The sequence below is a fragment of the Apostichopus japonicus genome, chromosome 1 (genome assembly GCF_037975245.1).
Source record: "Apostichopus japonicus isolate 1M-3 chromosome 1, ASM3797524v1, whole genome shotgun sequence".
Taxonomy (NCBI): Eukaryota; Metazoa; Echinodermata; class Holothuroidea; order Aspidochirotida; family Stichopodidae; genus Apostichopus; species Apostichopus japonicus.
This window is the reverse complement of record NC_092561.1, coordinates 1,668,572-1,692,758: the sequence shown is the minus strand read 5'-3', so window position 1 is coordinate 1,692,758 and position 24,187 is coordinate 1,668,572. Positions and strand designations below refer to the sequence as shown.

The 24,187-nt window shown below is 37.2% G+C and overlaps 1 protein-coding gene across 1 annotated transcript in view; it reads right to left on the bottom strand.

Annotated features, from left to right (window-relative positions):
• The window catches only part of LOC139975996 (uncharacterized), a 59,054-nt gene that overhangs the window by 7,986 nt on the left and 26,881 nt on the right, over window positions 1-24,187 (bottom strand). The window contains exons 2-6 of the mRNA XM_071984383.1: window positions 15,436-15,700; window positions 14,554-14,730; window positions 7,571-7,788; window positions 5,045-5,183; window positions 3,930-4,044 (exon numbers count right to left, since the gene is read on the bottom strand). Coding sequence (XP_071840484.1) covers window positions 3,930-4,044; window positions 5,045-5,183; window positions 7,571-7,788; window positions 14,554-14,730; window positions 15,436-15,700 — 914 coding nt within the window. The remainder of the gene's footprint in view (window positions 1-3,929; window positions 4,045-5,044; window positions 5,184-7,570; window positions 7,789-14,553; window positions 14,731-15,435; window positions 15,701-24,187) is intronic.

Sequence of the window (24,187 nt, the reverse complement as noted above, 5' to 3'; positions counted from 1 at the left end):
GACACTTAAGTCCCCATCAAGGACCCTATAAGAGAGAAAAAAAAACTGAAGACACAAACACTCAGACCCGATTACAATGCTTAAAGTGCTTGTCCAAAGCATTCTTAAACCCATTGACACTACTTGCAAGTACAACTTTCTCAGGCAAACCGTTCCACTCATTCACAACCCTATTAGAAAAAAGTTATGCCGAATATTAATCCTACTTTGTGACTTTTGGAGTTTAAGACAATGGCACAATTACTATTAGCAAACATGAAAAAATCGGCAAAGGATAAATTGTCAAAACCATACACGATCTTGAAAACCTGAAGGTTGGTATGATTGCTAGAAATGAGTGGCAGCTATAAAACATAAATACTCGCTCTTCAAACAGGTAATGAAAAGCCCCCGATGACATTTTCATCTGTTTTTGGAGAGCTTACGAACATCCTATTGGAAGTTTTTTGCTGTAGCTTAATTGATCACCCAGAAGTGCTTGTTCACTATGAAAACTGACTGGTTGAGAACACGACATGTACAGACAATCAGGACTTGACAGACCTGTGGATGTTTACTTTTGGTGCAAAGAATTATCCTCAACTTATCGCTGCATATGACCCACATTTCCCCCTATACTGGGTCAGAGCTTTGCCCAATTTTTCTCGGATAAAGTATGTATTCGTGAACTAGACCTAAATACCATTGAGAAATTATGGTAACGAATAACACCCATGAACAAATTTTGCGACATATCTGACACTAGGAACGTGGGAAAAAAAGGGTTGTATTATACGACTTCTGTGACGGCAAGTTTGAAAGGACTGCTTAGGAGGCATATAATTATGATTAAATGTAAGTCAGAAAGGCAGAAAAACATACTAGTTCTCAGGGAGCTATCCTAACACAGTTAAAAGAATTAAACTGGCTGCCATCTCAGTGTAGGCTTGTGACATACTTAACAGAAGGAGGTAGGAAGTGCCTTTAATAAATTTGGGGTATTTATCAGTGAAAGAAAGGCTGTTTTGTTTTAACTGAAGAAAAAGCATTTAAAATAAAAAGTGTAAGAGGTTGGGGGGGGGGCAGGGAGGGGGGAAACTGATGAAATAATAATTATATCTCTGAAATCCTAAACAACACACACCATATAGATATCAAACTAAAGAGGTCAATTCAAAGGTTGGCTCAGGAAAAATGATAACACAGAGGTCTACACACAGTTGTGTTGTGTAAAGTGACAAGTGAAATGGTGCATAGCGAGGGGTGAAAGAAACGGGGCAACCAGCTTTGGTTTTCTGACACAAAAACAGAATGAGAAAAACACTTTCATATACTACAAAAATATCCTACAATGACTAGGTGTGTTGCTATCACTTCAATGTTTAAGAAACTTTCAGCCCATTTGTGTCTTTTCAATGTATTTTTTTTGACAGTTTTTAGGTATTAAAAGTATCTTTGGCTTTGTGTTAATAACGTTGTCATGGTGAAGCAGTGGCGAGAAAGTCTTTCTTTGATTTCTGTTAACACCAAACAACAGATACACACCTGGTTGCTTTAAAATTCAAAACAAAACAGTGGATATGGTATTACAATAGGACAAAACCATAAACATAACATAAAAATACCATTATTAACAGGTTGTAGAGGAAATTAAGCAGCTACAGGTAAACAATGAAGATTTGTGCCGTCACTTCATTCTAGAATGAGGTTCCACACAAGATAATATATATTTAAAACAAAGGCAAAATCTCTTTTAAATATCACAGTTTTGTCTTGCAGCAATCTTTCCTCAATTTTTTTTACCCTGCAGTAAGCAACAATGATCCTTTCTTGTTCTTTGTATACTCAGACTTAAAACTGTCAACTTTCAAATCTATGTATTAAAATCCAAACATGTAGGTTCATTTGACATATACTGCAATACAGTATAATGTACAGAAGGTGCAGGCCTACAAGACTGATGATGTGAAAGCAAAATTACATGCAAAGATTACAAAAATAAATTGTGGTCAATATTCTTTGAAGAATTAAGGTGCCTCTGTTTAGTTTCAAGAAATGAAAGAAGACCGGCTATCCGATGCCCATGCCGAATGTTTCGTCACCAGGAAGAGAAATGTTCTTTCCAATAACAGCAAAGATAATCTTCAATAGCCGCAACCAGAAGCAATATCAATCCAATAAGATTGTTATCGCATGTTTGGACAGGCTTAGTAATATCCTACTAGCAATCCTAGATTACGACTCATTGGTTCGTTGACTGTCACAGACATGAACAGATACGATCTACCGCCCTACTTATCACAACAGATCAGAACTTCAAATCATCGAGTTTGCAACGTTTTCAGAGATGTAAACTTAAAGCAATTGTCGATCTGTGTCGATTTTATTCCAGTTTCTCGTTAATACTATTCGATGCTTGCGTCACATAGGCATATGATGTGATGTTTGCTTTTACAAAACTGAACAAATCTACGCGACCAGTCCAACGAAGTGTTGTCTTGCACATACTAGGGTCTATAAGTTGTACAACCTCAGAGAATGGGCATCAATTCCTGAGAGACAGGGAACATGTCCCTTCCAAACTTTTTCTAGTGGGGGATGCCATGCTTCGAACCATACCCAAAGATGGCAATCAGTTGAAGAAAATGTGTAGTAAACAACTTTCTTTGGGGGGGTGGGGGAGCTAGGGGGTGAGTGGGGAATGGGGAGGGGTGATTGGGAGAGGGAATTAGTAATCTTCTTTGTTTGATTATTCATTACAGCTTAATAAAGCTCATCCATTTGGTTAAGAAAATCTTGAAGGCAGCCTTACAACAGTGGCAGGATTTAACTTTGCTCAATTACAATCATCCTTTGAGAGACACTTATCATTTTTGGTGATACTGTCTGAAACTGTAGACCAAACACAGACAAGCCACTTTAAAGACTAAAAAATAGTAAACTGTTCAAGTGGAAATGGTTTCACTGGAGCAAATGTTTATTTTTACCCGAAATAGACAAGATACATCAAAAAGCACACATGCATAGAATTGTGATCTAATCAGCAATGGGCATAATGTCATTCTTGTTTGGAAAATTGCTGTAGTCAAAAGTATAAAGTGAGGTGAAGGGTTAGACTGAAATTCAAAAAAGCAGATGGCTGACATAATGCCTTCCTTTTTTTAAGTTGTTTTAAAGCTAAGTTGAACAAACTTATGGAGAGCGGTTTCACAATGGGTTAACTTTCAAATAGTGAAGCAAAAATTTTGAACGGTTTTGAAAATCATATTTCAACTAAGAAATTTGACCAGGCGATGAAATCGTTTAGAAGAATTCGACAGTTACTCAGGGCCTTTAATTTCAATTCATAAAGAGAAAAATGTCTTCTTTTGATTGATCTGGCCAGAGTAAAAACTGATGATGCTAGTGGCCAAAGGCCCAAAATTACTAAAACAAAGTGCTAAAATGCAAAGTTTCTTTCAGTAGCTATAGGACCTCACCCTTACTACCAAAAAACTAATGAAACTGTGCCCTTCATAACTTGACATTTAAAATGAACTCAGGGAAAAGAGGGGGAAAAACAGTTCAGATAAATATATCAAAAGTTGTTGAATTATGTTGGAATGTAGCAAAACTGGGTCAGTTCAAGTTTTGAACATAATTTAACTCATGGTCCATATACTGTTAATTACTACAATGTGTAAAAGGTAGAATTCTATGTTCAACCAATCACTTACCTGAACCTGCTTGATAATTGGTCTCTGACCAAAATCATTTTATAAATGTTTAAATTGAAGTCGAGCTGAAGCTAGGAAAATTAATCACCAGTTCTCCTGAAATTGGTGAGATGGATACTCTTTTTGTCCAGACTCCGTGACCAATCAGTGATCGAAACGAGTCAGGACGCAGATGCGTCCTCACCCCTCCCCCTCCCCCCTGCTTCACCAATGTGACTGGTATTATGTCATTACCTTGCATTTCGTTCTGGTGCCCATCAGACCACTGGCATTATCTACACCATAGCTAGTGATGTAACCACGGCCATTTGCATATTGCCATGACCACTCTTGGATATCCTTGGCATATCTGAAAGAAGCATAAAAAAAATCAGACCATTGCCAGTTTGACTAAGAAGATTAAGAAAGATAGCTGGAGATAAAACAAGGATATCATGGTCAATTATGATGGCAATTGTCAAGCATTATGATAAAAGTGGTGTTGCCAAAGGGTGGGGGCAGGGCCATATGCCCCCACCCCAAATGATCAGTTCCACCTGTTGCCCAACCCCTCTAAATTAAATTTGCTATGTCCAAAAACAAAAAACCCTAAGGCAGGCACCAGTATACATTAACTGGATTCTGTGCACCCTACCCATCCCTGTCCACTTCTAAATGTCTGGGAATGCCACTGCACTATAACAGCATATTATGTTAAAGACCATCAGACTCTTCCCCCCCCCCCCTCCACCCCCCCTCACCCCTGATATATGCCAACCAGTCAGACAATCATCATACAAGCTCAACTTTCGATCAGTATTTTATCCTACAACTCAACCCCCCCCCTCACAATCCCCACTGCCAGGTGATAATGCCATTACATCAATTGGTTGAAACTATGCCAAGACTTTACAGTCAGCAAGTGACTTCAAATCTTCAAAGACTTAATACTTGTATGTATGTTTGTATGTATATTTGATCCTCCTGCAAGCAGGAACTTGTGAAGAAGCCATCATTGGCTTAGCCGCAAGCTGACCGAAGTCAGTCTCTTAGATTCATATTTTAACGTCCATGATTATGAATTGTCAACAACTCTGTAACTGGACGACATAAATTCATCTTGGAGTGACTCGAACTGGGGACCTTATGATTGAATGGTACCGGCGTTAACCACTGAGCTAAAACTCCCTATTGGAATGATTCCACCCACTTGGAATGATTCCTCCATCTGTTACACCTGCCTGCTGGCCCAATATTTCTCAAGGTGTTTTTTTAGCCATCTCTGTCTATGAATTTCCTGCCAGTTGTAATGTGTTCCTGTAAAAGCTTCATATCTTTAATAATATTATTAACTTTAATATCTGACTCACATGCCCTTGGTGACTCTATCCTCGTCCAGATTGTCGTAGAGTTCTCCGCTGAATAACGGGGTGAGGTTCAAACTCGTAGCGGAGCTGATAGAGTTTAACCGATTGAATAAGAACGCTTTATGGGAAGTACCTGGTTCTTCTGAAAATAGATAAAAATATGATCATATCAGACAACAGATGCAAGTTGGATTGGGGTGTAGAAAGTAAGCAGAGTCCCTCCGTGCATTCCCTTCAGCCTCCTCCCCCACCCTCCATATGTCCCCTTTATTTAGCCCCCTCCCTCACCCCTCTTCATGCCCTAAGCCCCAGCCCTCTTTCAACAACTCATTCATTATTGTTTTTTCTTTTCTTTAAACATATTTTATGATTCCTTTTTATAACTTTATATTTATACTGGAATGAATAAATGAATGAAATGAATAAATGAATCAATGCTGCACAAAAAAAATAAAATACTACTTGATATTAAAAAAAAAATTTTTTAAATTATAATACACTCAATGTTGCACATGCATGCATCATCACAGACTCTCAGACTGACCCTTTAAATTCAGCTTTTTGCATCTGGTCACACAATGTTACCGAACAGATACTGAGTATTATTACAAAAGCGAATCTCAATTGATCAACATTAGAGATTTCTCTTCAATTACAGTAAGTGAGGAATTAATGATTCCACTCAGTAATTCCCAATCAATCAATCAATCTGAAAACATTCATATAGCACCAATATCAACAACAGTTGTTCAACGGCGCTAAACTCAAATTACATCAAACAGACATTTTCCCAAAAAAGTTACAATTTATATATGTATAATATGCAATTACAACAGCTTAATAAAACAAATTTTTAGTTCCTTTTTTTTCTTTCCGATATGTGAAATTCAAATTAAGACTTAAGCAATTAAGAATTCACACTGATGCTAATATATGACACTTTAAAGTATTGATTACTAGTTTTCATAAAACAGTTGAGCGAAATCAACTCCAAAAGCTGCTTCTCAAACAGGTAAGTACTAATTAGCTGTTTCCTTATAGGTGAGAAATCCAGACGAGGATGTTAATGATATCAAAGAAAGACAAACTTTCCGAAGAAAACAACAAAGTTTTCACTCTCTAAATTGGCAAATTAATAATGAAATGTTTTCTTTTTTAATATTCAGTCGGAAGAGAAACAGCCGGATCGTCTAGTCGATGCTTCCATCCAAGGCCGACTAATCTAAAATGCAGAAGTTAAAATATTACGTTAACGCTCATCCCATCTGGCTCGGGAATGACTTAGATATGTATGATTAATTTTACACGAGTACGCCTGGCTAATAATTTATTTTATTATTTAGGGCAATGTGTCTTACAGCTGACTGGGGTGGACTGCTACATTTGTCTTCACAATGAAAACAAATGACAAGGATTTTTAAATCTTTTATCCAGCCATCGAGAATCTCTCATCAGAGGTTACAGTGTATTACAAATGTCAAACAACGACTTATTTTAGATTATTTGTATTCCAAGGATACCCAGTGTCTGTCAAAAGTTCAAATCCAGATTCTTTTAGATATGGAAGAAGATGAGTTATGGCAAAGTCATGATCCAGAGGAGGAACTTGTGGGGGTTATAGCCCCCCCCCCCCTCCTCCTTAGATACCGTACTTAATTACCACAACCTTGTATTTAGACCTATCATTATATCAGCACTGTGTGTAGTAAACCAACCAGTTTGTGATGCAACACTTATTTCATGGTTCTAAATATGGCTCAGAAGGCCCCCAATTGACTTCTAAATAGTATTTAGTTCTTTTGTGGACTTGATTGCAACCTCCCCCCACCCCCCACCCCCACCCCCCATATGAGGAACTAATTTCAACACCCAAAGGGACATTTAAGTACCTTCCTATATGGCATCCTGAATCTACCCTTGTGACCATATTATGTTATACACATTATGCTAACTATAATAGCTCATAAGTCACACAAAAAAAACTAACATTGTTTACCTTCTTTGTACAATATTATAAAGCAATGCGGTGAAACATGAATATAGTGTTATATATTTTACAACTACATGAATTGTAGAATTGCCATTTTGTCAAGGAAACTCTCTTGGGCCTGACTTCATAGGACAGTAAGTCATGCCAAGATACTAGCTCTTACTAGCTAGAAATGAGATTACATCATTACTATACATGATTAAAGTAAACGATGATCAATAGGCTTCATAAACCGGTGCTGTGGCTGAGTGGATTTGAAGCAATGAGGCTTAGCAATCGGGAGGTTCGGGGTTCGATTCCCGGCCGGGTCAAAGTAAGGTGGGTTTTTCATCCAAGAGCAATCTACTGTTTTCCCATCTGAAATGACTTTCTAAATTGAAAACATTCCAAATTTGAGTTAAAATGTTGAATTGGAAGCCACCCGACGTGTAAGTTGTAATCCATAAGCCCTTGCGGGCTTCTCCCACATTTTTGGTCGCTTAAGCGTCGTAAAGTAACTGCTGATTATTATTATTATTCTTATTATTATAAATAAGTACCTGAGAAGTATAATTTTTCCAAGAGCTGAACCGTTTTCGGCAGACCGCAGTCCCTTAAAATTTGACTTCTGGACGAAGAATCCAGAACCACCGTGAGCACCGACAACGGTTTCCACCCTCTGTGCTGCTTCTTGGTGTTCTCGAACACTCTCTTTTGAATTTCGTCTACGGAAGGTTTCGGAACAAATTGGGTGTGGTAGTTATGAACCAATCGGTCTCTGATAAAAGAAAAGAATAGAAATGGGTTTGGAGTTTCAAATCAACATACCTAGCATTTAACATGGTGAAAAAAACAATTTCTCTTGTATTGGCAAGCACGTTATTGACCAGCAATATTTTTGAACGAACCCACATGTTAGACAAATATACCTTTCTTGGATCTGACCGATATTAACTTGGAAAGCGATCCTGACATACTTTTCTGTTGGATTAAAAAAAGTACTTTTCCCTTGGAATAAAAGTACAGATAACATATCATTACTATTAACTTTACTGTCAGACTGAAACATAACAATTGTGGTTAGTTGAGGGGATGAGGAATGTAGTACACTTAATTCACCTATTTCTTAAACTCAATAATTTCCACCTGGACATTTTGGTTTGGAATGTCTAGACTGCAGTAGCAAATACTTGTATCTATCAAGAGAATATTTTAATAATCATCTCTTGTGTCATAACAACATCATCATCTGTATAATTTCATTTTCTTCACCTGTTTTATGACCTTGCCCTTCTATTGCTGTGCATTAACATTCCCCGACCATTGCGATTAACGTCTTGCTGTTTTGGGCCTTTAATTCCGAAAAGTAATAGTTGAAAGGGAAATGAAAACTATGGTGAAATTCAAGGTGATTAAACAGTGGGACATTTGAGTATGTATGACTATGTTGCGAAATGCCACTTCCTTCACTACAAGTAATTAAATCAAATCATTTTTCGCCACCTGTGGGGAACCTGTCTGTGTAAGAGATAATACACCATGGGATCATCAGTTTTTCTTATGTAGTAGGCCTAAGTTCGGTTGGGCCTAACACTCTTCCAACCACACAAACCTTGATACAGCGCATATGTAGCAGTTCAATATTATAGGGTGTAGGGTACGAACGTCAAGCCCACATATATATTTTTTAGATCACTCCAATTTTACAATATATGTATACATCCCTACATATTATTCTATATATACTTTTCTACAGGTGTATGCTGTGATAAAACAAAATGAAATGAAATGGACAAAATAACTGGCTTTCAAAAGTCTACAATTTTTTCAATCAGCTTATTTTTTTAGAACACTTCCTTTCACAATGTATATGCATACATCCCTGCATATTATTCTATATACTTTTCTTTAGGTGTACGTTGTGATCAAACAAAATGATTGCCAATGAATCGAAATGACACAAAATGAAAAAAATGAAATGAAATATTATGAAATGAAAAGAAATGGACACAATATCTAGCTCTCAAAAGTCTACATTCTCGTCAATCTGCTCTTGGGTTTTATTTTGGTAACGTTTTCGATAATATTTGAGACTAATATCTGATAATAATCATAAATGTTAAATCATTAACTTGAGTATACTGCAGTTCCATTTGAAATAATGATGTAGAAAGAGACAGTTTGAATTACTGTTCCAATTTCTCATCGTATTTATTTAAAGATCACACTTGGGCCCCCATTATCTGAACATGAATCATTCCGATGTCTTTTCCCTGCAAAGCAAGAATGTGTTACTAAAGGCAGCCTTGCTTTTATTTTCTCAAGTCAAATTAATGGCCATTTTGATAGCCCCTGACAGCCAATTAGGCCTAAACAGGGTAAACCTCTATGGTATATAAATACCAGGGTAAGATGACCTGGGTTATAAACTGTGTGGGATCTTATTACCCATAATGCCAGATTTTATTAAAACCACATTACATATCCACCCATTCAAAACATACATTTATTTTGTCTGCATAAGTTAACAACTAAACTTTTTCAGGTATTGTAATATATTGTAATCAACCTACCAAAAGTTTTCAAGAAAAAGCTGCAGCAACTGAGAAATTCACAGGGAATCATTTACTCATAAGAACATGGTTTTAAAGGTAACCAGTGTTGGGCTAAAATTTTAGCATGTTAAAAGTTTCGAAATATTTTTGACAAAATGCAAAATGCTGGTAATTCTGACTTTGGCAATTATTGCCAGAGGTCTGAAACTGAAGTGTGTTTATATTAGAGAAATAATCGTCTCAGGGAGGGAAAGAAATGTCTGAAGTGAAATGCTCGCGAAAGTTGGCACATTCAATAGTGACCATTAATTTTATTTTCTAGCATATTTCTGGCCATGTAATACTAATGAAATACTTCTTAGTTCATGTTACTTCAACTAAGGTTAATTCATGTGGAAGAGAAGATGTTTTTGCCAACAAGAACAAGATTTTAAATTACTTCTTCAGTTTTTCAAGTCATGTTGCTTCTGGTTAATGTTATTCCCTGGAGCATAAACATTTGTACAACGTGGGGGGGGGGGGGTGGGAGGGGGAGGAATACATACATCTCTTTGAAATCATTTTGAAACTAACCTGGTAAATAAGTTTTTCTTTCTTTTTGAGGATCTGTTGCCTCAAATTATTCACGGACAATCAGGATTATTAATTGCATTACAAATTAATGTGTCTCAGAGAGGAAACTTGTTTTGAGACTAGCAGTAAAATACTGTGTTTGAAGTTTGAACATGGTTGCATGACCCTTTTAATATGTTTGGACACATATTTGTGGGCAATACTAACCATCATTTAAAGACCTTTTAAAACCACCAACGGGATGGAGACTTGGCTCATGTATACATGTGTTGTTGCTGTAAATTGTCACATACATAACTACGTAAAACACAATTAACCTTTCATTTTAAACTTTGTACAAATCTTACAGATTAAGGTCATAAAAATTGGCCTTTTGGCTCACATCCAGGATGCCAACGGCCCTAAGGCTCACCTCGTAATATTGATCAATTTCCAAAACTAATAAATTTTAATGAACATCGGGTCCTTGTCATGACTTGACAGCAGCAAATAATATATTTACCTCAGTCACGTATCAGTTCGTATAGTCCGAATCAACATGGACTTATCATCTTATCGAAGTGACCCTTTTGGCCTCCCATGTAATCTGATGCAGCTTCAAAGTTATATCCCTCCCATTCATGATCAATTCCCACTGGATCCACAAATATATCACTTCCAATCACCTCTTGCAGCATATACATCAATCAATACACATTCCTGTTACTTGTGTGATGACATTAATGATTAAGCAGAAGCAAATTAAGATATAAATAAAAAAATAAAAAAACTACATCACCTCTGATAAAGTCTTCATTACTATATTGTGCATGGTAACTATATAGTAGGTCCTATGTACATTCTTAACATAGCTAAGATTCACCCTATGTCAATATTGAACGTTTGTCAAACTCTGGCATTTACCCGATGATCGATCACGGTCGATGATAGGGCCCTGTTTGCCTTGCCGGAATCATTCAAGGTTCGCAAAAATAAACTTTGACTTTCCGCGGCAGAATCAATTTGTTTACCCTCTGGATGTTAAGAAAGGGTCTAATTTAAGCGTGCTGATGTGATCTGCACTTTTTTTAAGGTGATTCAAAGCATGCTAGGTCACTGCATTTCATTTCTATGGTAACATGATCACCCAGGATTAAATCCATGCTCACTAGATGTACTAAGTGACTAAAGTGCAGTATATACCCTGTACGAACCGTTTGGAGTGATGTCGTTATATCAGTATAGAGAACATGTAGCGTAATTGTTCGTTGGCTAAGTTTGCAAACGAATCCCAGCATGCATTAGTGCAATTAACTTTCCAATTAACTGAATGTCTGCCTACAGTGTTACAGTAAAGACTTTCATTGTCACCTCTTGTTCTCCTGCCAGCCTACCGTACAGCTTTACTGCACGCGTACCGAGCCTATCCACTAGTGACACTCATAACGACAGTGTCTTGGTAGCGGATTAAATATTCTGTACCTATTCTTTCATACAGAGTTTTGCAGTATAATAGTTAGACCACATATGTACATCAATGGTTGTACGTAGTACAAAGGAACATGTCTAAATTTTGTATGGAACATCTAGGTAGAGGGCAAAGATTCTCATGCTAATCATACAGGTAAAAATTAAAAAGCTAACTGCAAAACATTGTTAGATATATGCATAACATGTAACTATCAGGGACAGAGGCCTTAAAGGATATGGTGAGGGGGGCCTGTAAGAGGAAGGGGATATGGTGAGGGGGGCATGTAAGAGGAAGGGGATATGGTGAGGGGGGCATGTAAGAGGAGGGGGGAGATGGGTAGTTAGTACTTACATCTAGGCATATCTGATAGGCATTGTCAATTCACAATAGTGTTAGTCAATATTGTCAGATACTGTTTCAAAACAATTAATCTACTTTTCAATATCTACTATTGGAATTCTTTCAGCAATTACTTAAGTTTAATATGTCTCTTTATTCTTATTTTTAATATTTTGTGCTATAATTTCAAATATGGCCTACTTGGAACTCTCTACTGACTGTGGTATATATGTATGGAGTAGTGTGCATATAACTGAACACCATGCCAAGCTGAACATCACTAACGTTATGGTAATTAATTGACCTCACAAGTAGCACTTTAAGTAGTAATGGTAAACAGATGTACAATATATGCATGTATACTATGCATGTACATCTCTAGAATTCAGGACCTGACCTTAGAATAAACTCTTTGGCACAAGTAATGTGGCAAAATATTATATCCATAACTGTAAAATGTTCATCACCACCCACCCCATCCCCTCCCACCCCTCTTCTTCTTCCGTCCCAATGTCTTCCTTTCATCTACAGAAATGGGGGAAGAAGGAAAAATGTTTATTTTGGATTAATTTGGCTAGTAATTCTAGCTGAGCCTCTGGTACCCTGGTATTCAAACTTCTGTGTTTGGTGATCGCAACTGTCACCTTCATCACAACCTTCGGAGGGGGGGGGGGGTGGATGTGGTCTGGGGAAGGGGTGTTCATGGGGAAGAACAGCACCCCTGGAGAGAGTTTGATATGGTTAAGGATGCTAAGCTATTGTATTTTTTTAAATTTGAAGTAACTTATGTTCTAGAACCTTCCACTTACTTTCATCAACTATCAGTGATTTATTTTTTTCTTATTTTTGTTGTCATTTCTTGGCAACGCCTAAATTGTTTTGCAGCCCCGCTTCCCCCCTCCCCCTCCCTCCTCCTGTTTGAATAGCAGGGGATTTGGTACACCAAAAGCTGCATGGTCTACTATAAGACTTCTAGATTTCCGAAGCCTGGTGTTCAACTTGACATCCTGGAGAGTGGTGAAAGCCTTAATTGGCTAGCAATGCATCCTTCCAAGCAGGCGAACATAGTAACCTATGTACTATGGCACTGCATGCCTTATCTTTATTAGCTGGTTAGGTCACTTATACCTGATGATGGATATCTTTGAGTAAGAAAATAAACTCAGCCATTTGTTTCTCCTGTGACTGAATGGAAAACTGGTTATCATCAATATTCTCCCAAAGTCAGGCAATTGTTGGCAAAAGTCACATGTCAAAGGGCTAGATGGTGGGTTAAGTATGAGTGGATTGTCACCAGAATCTACTACTTTAAACATGGCCATTAATGTAAACTGGTCTTTCTGACTTGACACAAGGAGTCAGTATAGTTTGGTTTATAGAGAGATTTAAATATATCAGTTACTTTGCATGTTTACCTCTGCAAGGACTGTAGTGTAGCCAGGGAGTTGTTCCATAACAACTCCTTGGTGTAACTGCCTTGGAAGATTTAGAAAAAAGTGTAAAATTATGTGCTGATATAATGGATGCAGAGAGAAAGAGAAGGTGCGGGGGGGGGGGGGGGGGGGGGGGTTACCATGTTGTATTGTACTGCAAGCAACTAGTAAGTTGGATGGTAAGTTTTAATTGGCCAGGCACTGATGGGAACAAGGACCTGCTTGCTGTGCAGGTTAAAAAGGTTAGAGGATACTGGGAAGTTTAAAATCCTCATGTATATAACAGTCAGTTTTGCTTTTTCTATTTTAAGACCTGATTCATTCACTCTTGTCGGACTGTGGCCATGAAGTGAAGCAATATTGTACATGAAGCGATTCCTTTCTTGAGTCCTGTGCAGTCGGTAAACTGGGTGCAAATAATTGGAAAGTAGTATACACTTGCACACATACTTAAATGGTGTGAAGACTCACGCAAAAAGAAACGTCTAATGCCGGTAATCTGACCTAGTTTGAAATGAGGTGTAACAGAAATGTTAGACACCACCATCGATCCCAGAAAATACGCACACAGCTTGCTACCTTCGGTAATTAGACACTAGTGTACAGTCAGTACATACAGCTGCGATCAATACCCACAGCACAATGTATAAACGATACAGCGATGGACATCTCAGGTCCAGCTCAAGATGACAAGGTATCACGTTTCATTACTGTCTGCATTTTGCAAGCAACAGAAAGTTAACTTTTTCAGAGCGTGGCACGCGGTTTGGGGTGAGTCTTCGATGCCTTTAATTGTGACTAGCTTTGAATATGTACAAAATGCCAGTTGTTATCTGCCACATATATAATTGAATAGGGAATACTTTCATTGATACAGTATCAGTTTACAGTAAAGCTACAGTACAAATTGAAAATTGCTACAAAAGAAAAATACCCCAAAAAATGGCAGAGATGTATCATAGATTTTTTGTACACTGAATCATGGAATATTTGGCAAAGTTTATGATATAAACAAACTTTTCAATCTAATAAAAGTACAGTAGATATTAATTTTTAACCACTAAATTAATCACTGTTAATTGTGAGCACCAAATAGGTTATGTGATGTTGGTATTCTGGTTCCATAACAAAACCATACAAATTTAAAAATAAAAATAGTTAGTTATTAAACTTGAGGAATTCTTTTAGCTTACCCTCCTAATTTACAAGCAACATCGGCAAATTCTGACTCCATGTCGATTACGATTGGACCTTCGTAATGTCTCCATTTCGGCCGAAGTCTGTAGCTGCTCTGAGATACCAGTTCCTCCATCTCTGTGCTGTCAACGGAATTCACTCGGAAATTACCCTCACAGCTGACATGAAGTTTTCTGGCGAGAAGACAAAGGAAAGATTTAAAATCATGATCTGGTCAACATTGTTTTGTTATTTTATTTAAAATTTATATGATCACTGCTGTGATATCTAATTCTGCATAATCATCAAATCCCTTTAATATACATATTCAAATTAGAATTCCATTTCAAACAGCACAGCAGAAAATATGCTTATCTTTCTTGTTTTGGTTATTTGTTTTCTTTCTGATTGACTATAGGTCATCAGTAATTGGCCCCAAATATCAGCATGCTAACATTGCTAGAAGATTTCAAACCTGCTTTAAAGGGTGTGAAGACTCGCGCAAAAAAAAATGTCTAATGCCGGTAATCTGACCTAGTTTCCAATGAGGTGTAACAGGAGTGTTAAACACCACCATCGATCCCAGAAAATACGCAAACAGCTTGCTACTGTCCGTAATTAGACACTAGTGTACAGTCAGTACATACAGCTGCGGTCAATACCCACAGCACAGTGTATAAACGATACAGCGATGGACATCTCAGGTCCAGCTAAAGATAACAAGGTTTCACGTTTCATTACTATCTGCATTTTGCAGCGACACAAACAAAACGTCACTTGCAAGCAACAGAAAGTTAACTCTTTCAGATGGCCGCTCGCGGTTTGGGGGGAGTCTTCAATGCCTTTAATATAGCTGCTCTGATTCTCCACACTAGGCCAAAAACTGCTTTCATACTCACTTTGTAGTTTTATTGAAGAAAGAAAACGTCGGTACAAGACTGCAGTTCCATCTGATCGTCTCCGGACAAATGTTACTCGGTCCAGAAATCTTCGGTAAGACGCAGACGCTGTCGCTCTCCGCACCGACGCTCGGTGTGAATAGTCTTCCAAAAAGCGCCCTCTTCTGTTCACTTAAGCTGATTAATCTGTCAGGAAGTTGTTCCCTTCCCTCATTGTTGTCGTAGATATCTTTGGTAAGGTTATTTTGGGAACCGTTTTGGTTACCTGTTAAAACAACAAGCAGGAGAAGATAAAAGGTGTATAGTTAGAAAGCAATTTGTGTTTGTACTAAACCCTTGAGCACATTTACTGGGACAAAATAATTGCACGATTCCCACGCTCATCCTTCCTCTTGCGGAACAATTATTCAGGCTGGGACTATAATTGTAGCTTCACATTATGAATATTCAACATATGCAAATATATACTGTGTACCTATACACAGACTTACTTTAACTTTTACAGAGAAAGAGCAAACTAAATTAAACATAATTAAAGTCTGGACATCTTGCATAATAATTTCATTATATATTAACTATAATATAATTCACATTTCACTTAAAGCAGCTTTTTGAGAAGATTTTCATAAAAAAAATAAAAAAATTGACGCTATTCGATGCTAAAATTTCAGCACATTGTAACTCCTTGACTTGACCAGGTAAGTTTCAATACCATTAAATACTACAAGAGCCTGCCAAAGATCACATCTATTTTCAGTTAAATTGAAGTGACCTCAAATATGAATACATCCCTGTACAACCCACCAATCACAGCTATTCGCTAGTAGGCCTTCTGTGTGTCTACAATATCCTTTTATGTAAATTTATTAACTCAATTTTCGCATATTAACATGATCCCCAAAGCACTGCATCAACAAAAGCTGCAACAGCTGCATGCTCAGGATATATGAATCAAATACCATATTAAGGATTATCTTCTAGCACCTGCAGTGACTATCGTGTGAAACTGCAGAGCAAAAAAGGTATTATTGTCTTATGCAGCCTGGCTGCAAGGAGGCTGCAGCCTCCTCAGCATCCTATTTTTGATATGGTACCTATACGTAGATGTACTTTTGCATGCATGTATATGACGATTAAACGTCGTAATTTTGGCATAGGTCGACTAAAAACAAAGAAGGAAAAAAAGTGATGCATGTACAGCAAGGTTATTATTTCCACTCCTGGAGGATATAGGGGAAAACAAGGAATGCTAGTTGGGTACATTGACCCAGATAGCATAACTGACAACACAGATATACTTGATGTAAGCAACGAAGGAGAAAAAACAAAGCAAATTAAAAAAAAAGATAGTTAGGTAGTTGTTAATTTCTTTTTGAGCAAACCAGCATCCATGAAAACTAGTTCAAGAGGATTTCATGTCTGGCATTTAAATATATATTTGTGGATATTAATGGTATAAACTTGTAACAATTAGTTCAGAGAATTAAGGGACATTATAGAAGATTTGGTCTGGTGGCTTTTCTATGACCCAGAATTAAAAGGTCAAGTAAACAACTTCCTAGATGATTTGTAAATAAAATTCTGAGATATTATATAAAGTTTGTGCATCAATTGGTACCGGGAACAATTATGTGCTCAAGTTATGAGTATAACAGTATATGAAATCTCTGAGTTTTGTCTCTAGATACAAAATATATCATGGTTATGCTGTGTACAAACCCCCCGTCCCCCTACCCCCCACATACATACTCGATAAAATATTCCATAGCGCCGTACTTGTGGTAAATAATTGTAAACCTATCATCATCGCATCGATAATTGACAAGTCAACTTTCATTCCAAATAATGAAGAAAACAGTGACATTTGTCAAAAAAATTCGGATTTCAGTTTGTGTGACTTCAAGTGAAAAACATAGCTGGCCGATGAAACTTTTGGAATCGAATGGAATCATATTTCGTGTAGGACGCTCAAAAGGTTACCTTTTCATTCTAGGCACAGTGAAGTGAAAAGTGCTGAGGTTGTGAGGATCGATACAGGGTAGACAACCAAACAAAATTAATTAATTAATTGTTCACTAATTAATGCATTAATTTAGTGAAAAACACACTTAGTAAAGTATCTTCGTTTGATCATAAGCAACCTCCCGTTGATTATTTCCAAGTTGATATTATAGGCAAACAGCAGCGTGCAGACCGAATGCAAACGGTTCCCACATACCCTTGCAATTATGACAGAATATGCATCTGTTTTGAAAACACTGACTCACATATTCCTCCAGGTTGATGAGGTGAAACTGCCTGTGAATATTTTCGTTTGGATGAACCTATACAAGCTATAGTTTCCTTTCAGCTGGCTATTAAGGCTTCCTTGTTACTTTTTCAAGTTATAACTATTTAGGTATTCCAATGCAAACATCAAAAGCTGTATATACATATGGATTGGTTTTGAAAACTTGACTCAACTGTACACCAAGGTTTATTGGGTGCATATATTTATATATATCTGCTGGGTATATTTTTTTTGAGGTGATACTGCCAACTTTCTGCCCATATCAAAGCTGGATTGTACATTTTTGATAATTTCTGACTAAATCAGTTATTTTTAAACAAAACTTGTATTCCACTGAATTAACTAATAGATCTATCTGTGTGTTACAACCCTTTTGCCTGATCATTATAAAGACAGTTTTTAGTTAGTCTGGTTGATTTCAAGGTTTGCGAGGCCAAGAGAACCACATTTGAAACCCTACGCCAAGTATCAGCTGAACACCATCTTATTTCAAGCTCTCTCTCTCTCTTTTCAATGAGTATTACCCATCAGAGAATTACAAGGTAGGTATTTAATCGTAACATCCATTCCTACTCACATGGACACCCACTTAAAAGTAGTCTGTGTAGGCCTCAAATTATAGCACGCTATAATTGCTACAAGTTTTCAAAAAGTACTTTCCTGGAGGTCTTTACTCTCCAAATTGTCCCCAGACATTTTTAAGGAACACACAAGATGACTGAATGTCCCAGTGAGGAAAATTTCCTGGAAGGTTGTCATAAAAACAGTTTAAGAATTTTGACCCAGTGACCATATTTGAATATCTAGCATATTTGGGGCCAATATAGTATACCTTTAATGTCCTTATCCAAGAAGCACCTTATTCATGATCACTGAGGTGCAGCCACAGTGAATAAATTAAGTTTCAAAACCCGAATATCCCACCTGACAAATGTGGACATAAACCAAATCCACACAAGGGATTGACTGTGCAGCACCTGCAATGCAATTCTGAATAGGTCAAGAGTGTCTGGTTTCTGGCATTAGTTTTGAACTGGTTTTCTGGCAGCATTAGTTTTAAACTGGAAACCTAGAGGGTTTGGTGTGGTGCCAGAGACTCTAATTTTTACACCAGAGTTACAAACTGCTTAGTTCAATATTACAGAACATTTTGCTGAATCCCATACTGTTGACAATAGTATCTTTGCATAATATTATTTTGCTATTCTTTGAAGTAATACCTAATGCCTGGTAGGATCTTTTCTGCAGTGTGCAGTTTTGAACACGTTAAAGTAAACATATCATATTGTCATTAATCAAGGCACCTTATCTAACCTTATTGACTGTGCAATAAACCACCAGATAGTCACCGGAGCGATTAAAAGTCACAAACTTCAGTTTTATGGATACAGGCTTGCAAATAAAACTGATACACGTATATCCCTCCTCTCCAGTCCTTCTGGCTGGATCACCAAGGTGGAAATCCTGTTAGTCTCTATACTTTTATTCCATCCTCTTGTTATTGGTCTAGACAAAATGTAATTACAGAGAGAGCAGACATCAACGTACTCTTAGAATAAGCAATTTGTTAAAGTAGGTTGGGTCTTTATGGAACATCCTCCAGCTTTAATTCCTTCGAAGATTGTAATGCCAATTAAAAGATTGACTTGAAATGGGAATAATGAATCAGAGATAATCAGGCTGAAGATACAGTACTTCCTGTCCTTGGGGGCGGCTCCTGATATAAGCATCATAAAAATCAAACAATTGGCTATAGGACCTTAGGCGATTTCGGGTAGGTCAAGGGTATGCACTTTAATTACAGAGAAGAGATTTGATTTTAAGGTCTCTTGATGCAGCAACTGTAGGATGGAAAAACAATTTGATATAAACAGAGATAATTCTTTCTGATTATTAAAGGGAGATGATGATTAATAGAAAATGTTATGTTATGATTTTATAGTATAGTGTTTACAATTTATTTCATATATATATGTGTGTAATATTAGAGAACATATATTTATGTTTTCAACATCTACAGGTAAGGCTTATTAATCAAAGTGGCTGGACTATCAAGTAAAGCATACCATCCAATTGTTTTATCCTGACACAGTAACCCATCAACAAAGTTAGGAAACCCCACTCTTGTTTTTATTGTCAAATAACTTTTTCACAATTTTGGCAAATTACTATCCTTTGGCTAATTAACATTAAGAGTTACACAGGTGCAAATGAAGGTTTGGCTTTCTTATATCAGATGTGTTAAAGAAACTTTCCACATATTTGTTCATGTTTGATATTTTGTGAATCAAAAGCATTTATTAACCTTAAGGTTTAAAGAACCAGTTCATGCTGCACATCTCCATGTTTCCATGACATACTCCCTCATTAAAGCTGTTATCAACCTGATATTCAGTTTTTATGTCACATAGCCGGTACTATTTTGGTGGGGATTTAATTTTAAGATCATCCAGAGTTGACCAGCATCCTATAACCCCTTAGGAAAACCAGTATATCCTCTAGGAAGGGGATGGGGGCCTCGCAGCGATGACAGAAAGCAAACTGATAGGGCAAATATTTAACTTGAGACGCAGTTTGCTGGTATTAATTTGAGAATTTCCCATCAATGATGGATTAACAAAAACAGCAAACTGGTTTGACTGAGCCTTTAAATGCATTTGTTAATATTCGTTCAATGGTTTCTTTTGCCCACCAATGTCATTTGGGAGGCAAGTGGGGCAGGGGGGATATTTGACAGGGGCTCCCACCCCTGCCCCACCCCCTGCTGATTACACCACTGCTCAGACTAGATTAATTATACATTTATATGCCTTACTATTCAAACTGTTGTAATGTCACTGTTCTCACATCACAGTGCTCCTTTTGGTTTAATAATCTCAGGCAAGGGGTACTTCCTGATGTCTTGATAGGTCAGGGCAATGACATATTTAAAAAGATTTATGTAACCATTAAAAATTATCACAGCTTCCACAAGTATCATATGTTTGTTTGGGCTATCTAAGTAACATTCTTCCAGACTGTGATAATAACAGGTCTATAAAACTAACAAAGGAATCCATTGTTTCTAAAACAAAATGTTTACCACAGATAAAAAAGAAAAAGAAAAAAACATCCCAATTTAGTATTTTATGCCTTCTAAATGTTCAGCTCGTTTTTTTTTTTTTTTGAGTGTTGAGAGTTCAATAGTGATGGAATGTTGTGAATATAATCAAAAGGGAACATTTCCTCTTTGTCTTCATGAATCTTTCAAGTGTGTTTGCCCACCACTGTCACAATTTATATCAAACAAGAGTATGCAAGCTAGGAAGAGTGGTTTAAAGAAGAAGTCAAGGTCTCATTCAAGCTGGAAAAAGAAGTAAAAAAAATATAGCATTCTATGTTTTGAAACAATGCTACATTATTCATTTATTGAGGAAAAAAGCCAAACGAAGCAAAATATAGCAGTGATTTAAAACAATAAACAGTACTTATCACACCTAGCTACTACTACAAATGTGCATTAATTAATTAGTAAATACATGAGTTTGAAAGACTAGACATAGTAACGTTTACTGACAGAGTACTTAGTGAATGATCGGCAGAAACTGCTGTGATGGGATAAAACGCAGTGTTTGAGACTTAAAGGCATTGAAGACTCGCCCCAAACCGCTGGCCGGGCTCTGAAAAAGTTAACTTTCCGTTGCTTGCAAGTGAAAGTTTCTGCTTGTCGCTACAAAATGCAGACAGTAATGAAACGTGATACCTTGTTATCTTAAGCTGGACCTGAGATGTCCATCGCTGTATCGTTTGTACACTGTGCTGTGGGTATTGACCGCAGCTGTATGTAGTACACAAACTGGTCTAATTACCGAAGGTAGCAAGCTGTGTGCGTATTTTCTGGGATCGATGGTGGTGTCTTACACTTCTGTTACACCTCATTCGAAACTACGTCAGATTACCGGCATTAGATGTTTCTTTTTGAAAAGGCAATAGGTTTTTTATTTCCATGTTTCTCCTGCCTACAGGGAAGCAACAGGTGCCTTTACACAGTAGATATTATTGTCAGCACTGTGAACTGAGGGTCATTCGTTGCCACAGAGGTGTGATGTTCAAGTCAACTTCATTTCATCATACCCTGGGGACTTATCCAAGAACATCACTTTAATTTACAGGATCCTGTAGGAAATCTACTCACAAGGGAATCTTCCTTAGCTTGCAGGTGGCTTTCTAGAGTAAACAAGTTTTGACACAATGGCATAACATACATGTCATGTTAATAATGCATGAAATAGCTACTGGTCATAATTATTATGAAATGAAGCCATATGTTCTCACTCTCAGTAGAACATAGTATGTATAAAGACCTACCGGGAAAAGGAAATTACATTTATACATTAATGATCATCTTATATGGACACTAATAATGTAAGGAGAAAACTGATAATCTAAAGAGGAAACTGATCATATAAACTGAAACAAATGTTCCTTCAAATTTAAGTATATATACTCGAGTAAAAGTTTCTAAAACTTGTTTTCATCTGAAAGCTCTAAACTCTCTATCCAGCTCAAAATTTATTCTCACCAACAGACATTTGTTACAGTAATGTAAAGTTTACATAAATGCAAGTCGCACATCCAACCACTTCATGACCATACATGACCCATGGCGAGTAATGGCAACTTCATGCGTCACGTAATGTTAACACGTTATGTTTTCCTGACCAGCTGGCAGTCGGGGATGGTCATACAGTGTGTGATGGTTCTCAAACGTCCCCCAACCCCCACCCCACCTTCATGAAGAATGACGTCTCACTGAAGATCCTTACTCACTTAGTAAGGCTTAACTATAACCATGACAACTGCTGTTACATTGTCAGAGTAGAATATGAGACAACTCCTCCTGGCCCACGACACCATCAAACACACCGATCCAGAGGGTGTGCTGGTCTAGAGGTGTACATGCACCCATTTTCAAACTCGAACAAAAGTTCAAAGTTACTTATTAGTACAACCTAGCATTAAGTCCTTAATTTTACAGCTAATTTAGAATCTAAATATGTTGCACCATTTCACATTTAAACAATCACTTCTTTCTGGAAATTGATACCCACCCCCCCCCCCCCCAAATGACAGTGGGCTTAAACGACGGCACGGCTGCAACTCTCTTTCATAAAATCCTGCACCTGACCTTTGCATGTAAAGGTACATCATCCATTTATCTAAATCAGTCCCCCTCCCTCACCTCTCCCACTCCCACCCCTACCTCTCCCCCACCTCTTCTCTCCACCTCTCCCTCGCCCAAATCTCCCTCCCCACCTCTCCCTCCCCCACCTCTATCTCCCCCCACTTATAAATTCTACGCATATCGCTGTGCAGCCTCAGAGGTTATAATAATGAATAAGGCATATGGCAACATCACTACTGTACAAGGTACATACAACCATAAATCATCATCAATGGTCAAATAATCTCTAGTACATACCGTATACATAAACTTCAAGGAGTATATAAAATTCCTCTGAATTTTATGACTAAGAGTTTGAGATTAAAAGTTTAAAATGGTTATGCAGCAACCTCCCCTCCCAAAAACCAAAAACATAAATATAAAGGTGAGTGTGTATAATGTAAAATATCAATCACAGAGCAGAAACGATTCATAAATGTACCTTAAATTTCAATAAAATCAAAACGGAATGTCAGTGCTTAAGAAACTAATATTTTCAAATTCCAATGTGCCAACACTGCTTTAAAGTTCTCTCCTGGGGAGAAATATTAGCCAACTGTCAACTTCTACAGGAAATGTCAATGAAATGACTCCTGTCTCCCTATAACCCAAGCTCATCCATCCCACATGATCATAAAATAAATTGAATTTACTCGTACTGTGACATGGAATTGCTTTTCGTAATATTACACAGTTTAAAGTTTAATCTGGGGTTGTCACCTCAAATTTGGTGTATTTTATCAGGACTTTTTTCATTTAAAGTAAATTGATTTATGAATGGTTTCTACCCTAAGGTAGAGACAGTTCACATTCCATGGGTATATGGTGGTGGCTACAAAATAGCATTCTATAAATTTATTAAAATATAAAATTATTAAGTGAACATGGATTTGATTTTTGATTTTGATATTTTAAAAGGGGACATAATGAAGAGAGGAATGATATAAATACTCAACCATCATCTGTAGCTTCTATGACAGGGAGATGTGTGAGGAACAACTTTCTCAAATAGTTACGATTTAAATCTTGTTCCTTTTGGAAGATATTCTAAGTTTAAAAGACATTTCTGGGAGCTGTCATCTTGTAAATCTGTAACCAAACAAGCTTTTAACTTTTTCTTTGCTTTTCCGTTTTGATCTAAAATTTTAACAGATTTGACATGGAAACCATCCCATCCAATATTTCATTTGAGTTTCATTATTGTGGGGTGGGGGTGGGAGGGGGAAATTGGGGATGTGGGGTGCAGGTATGGCTTGAGG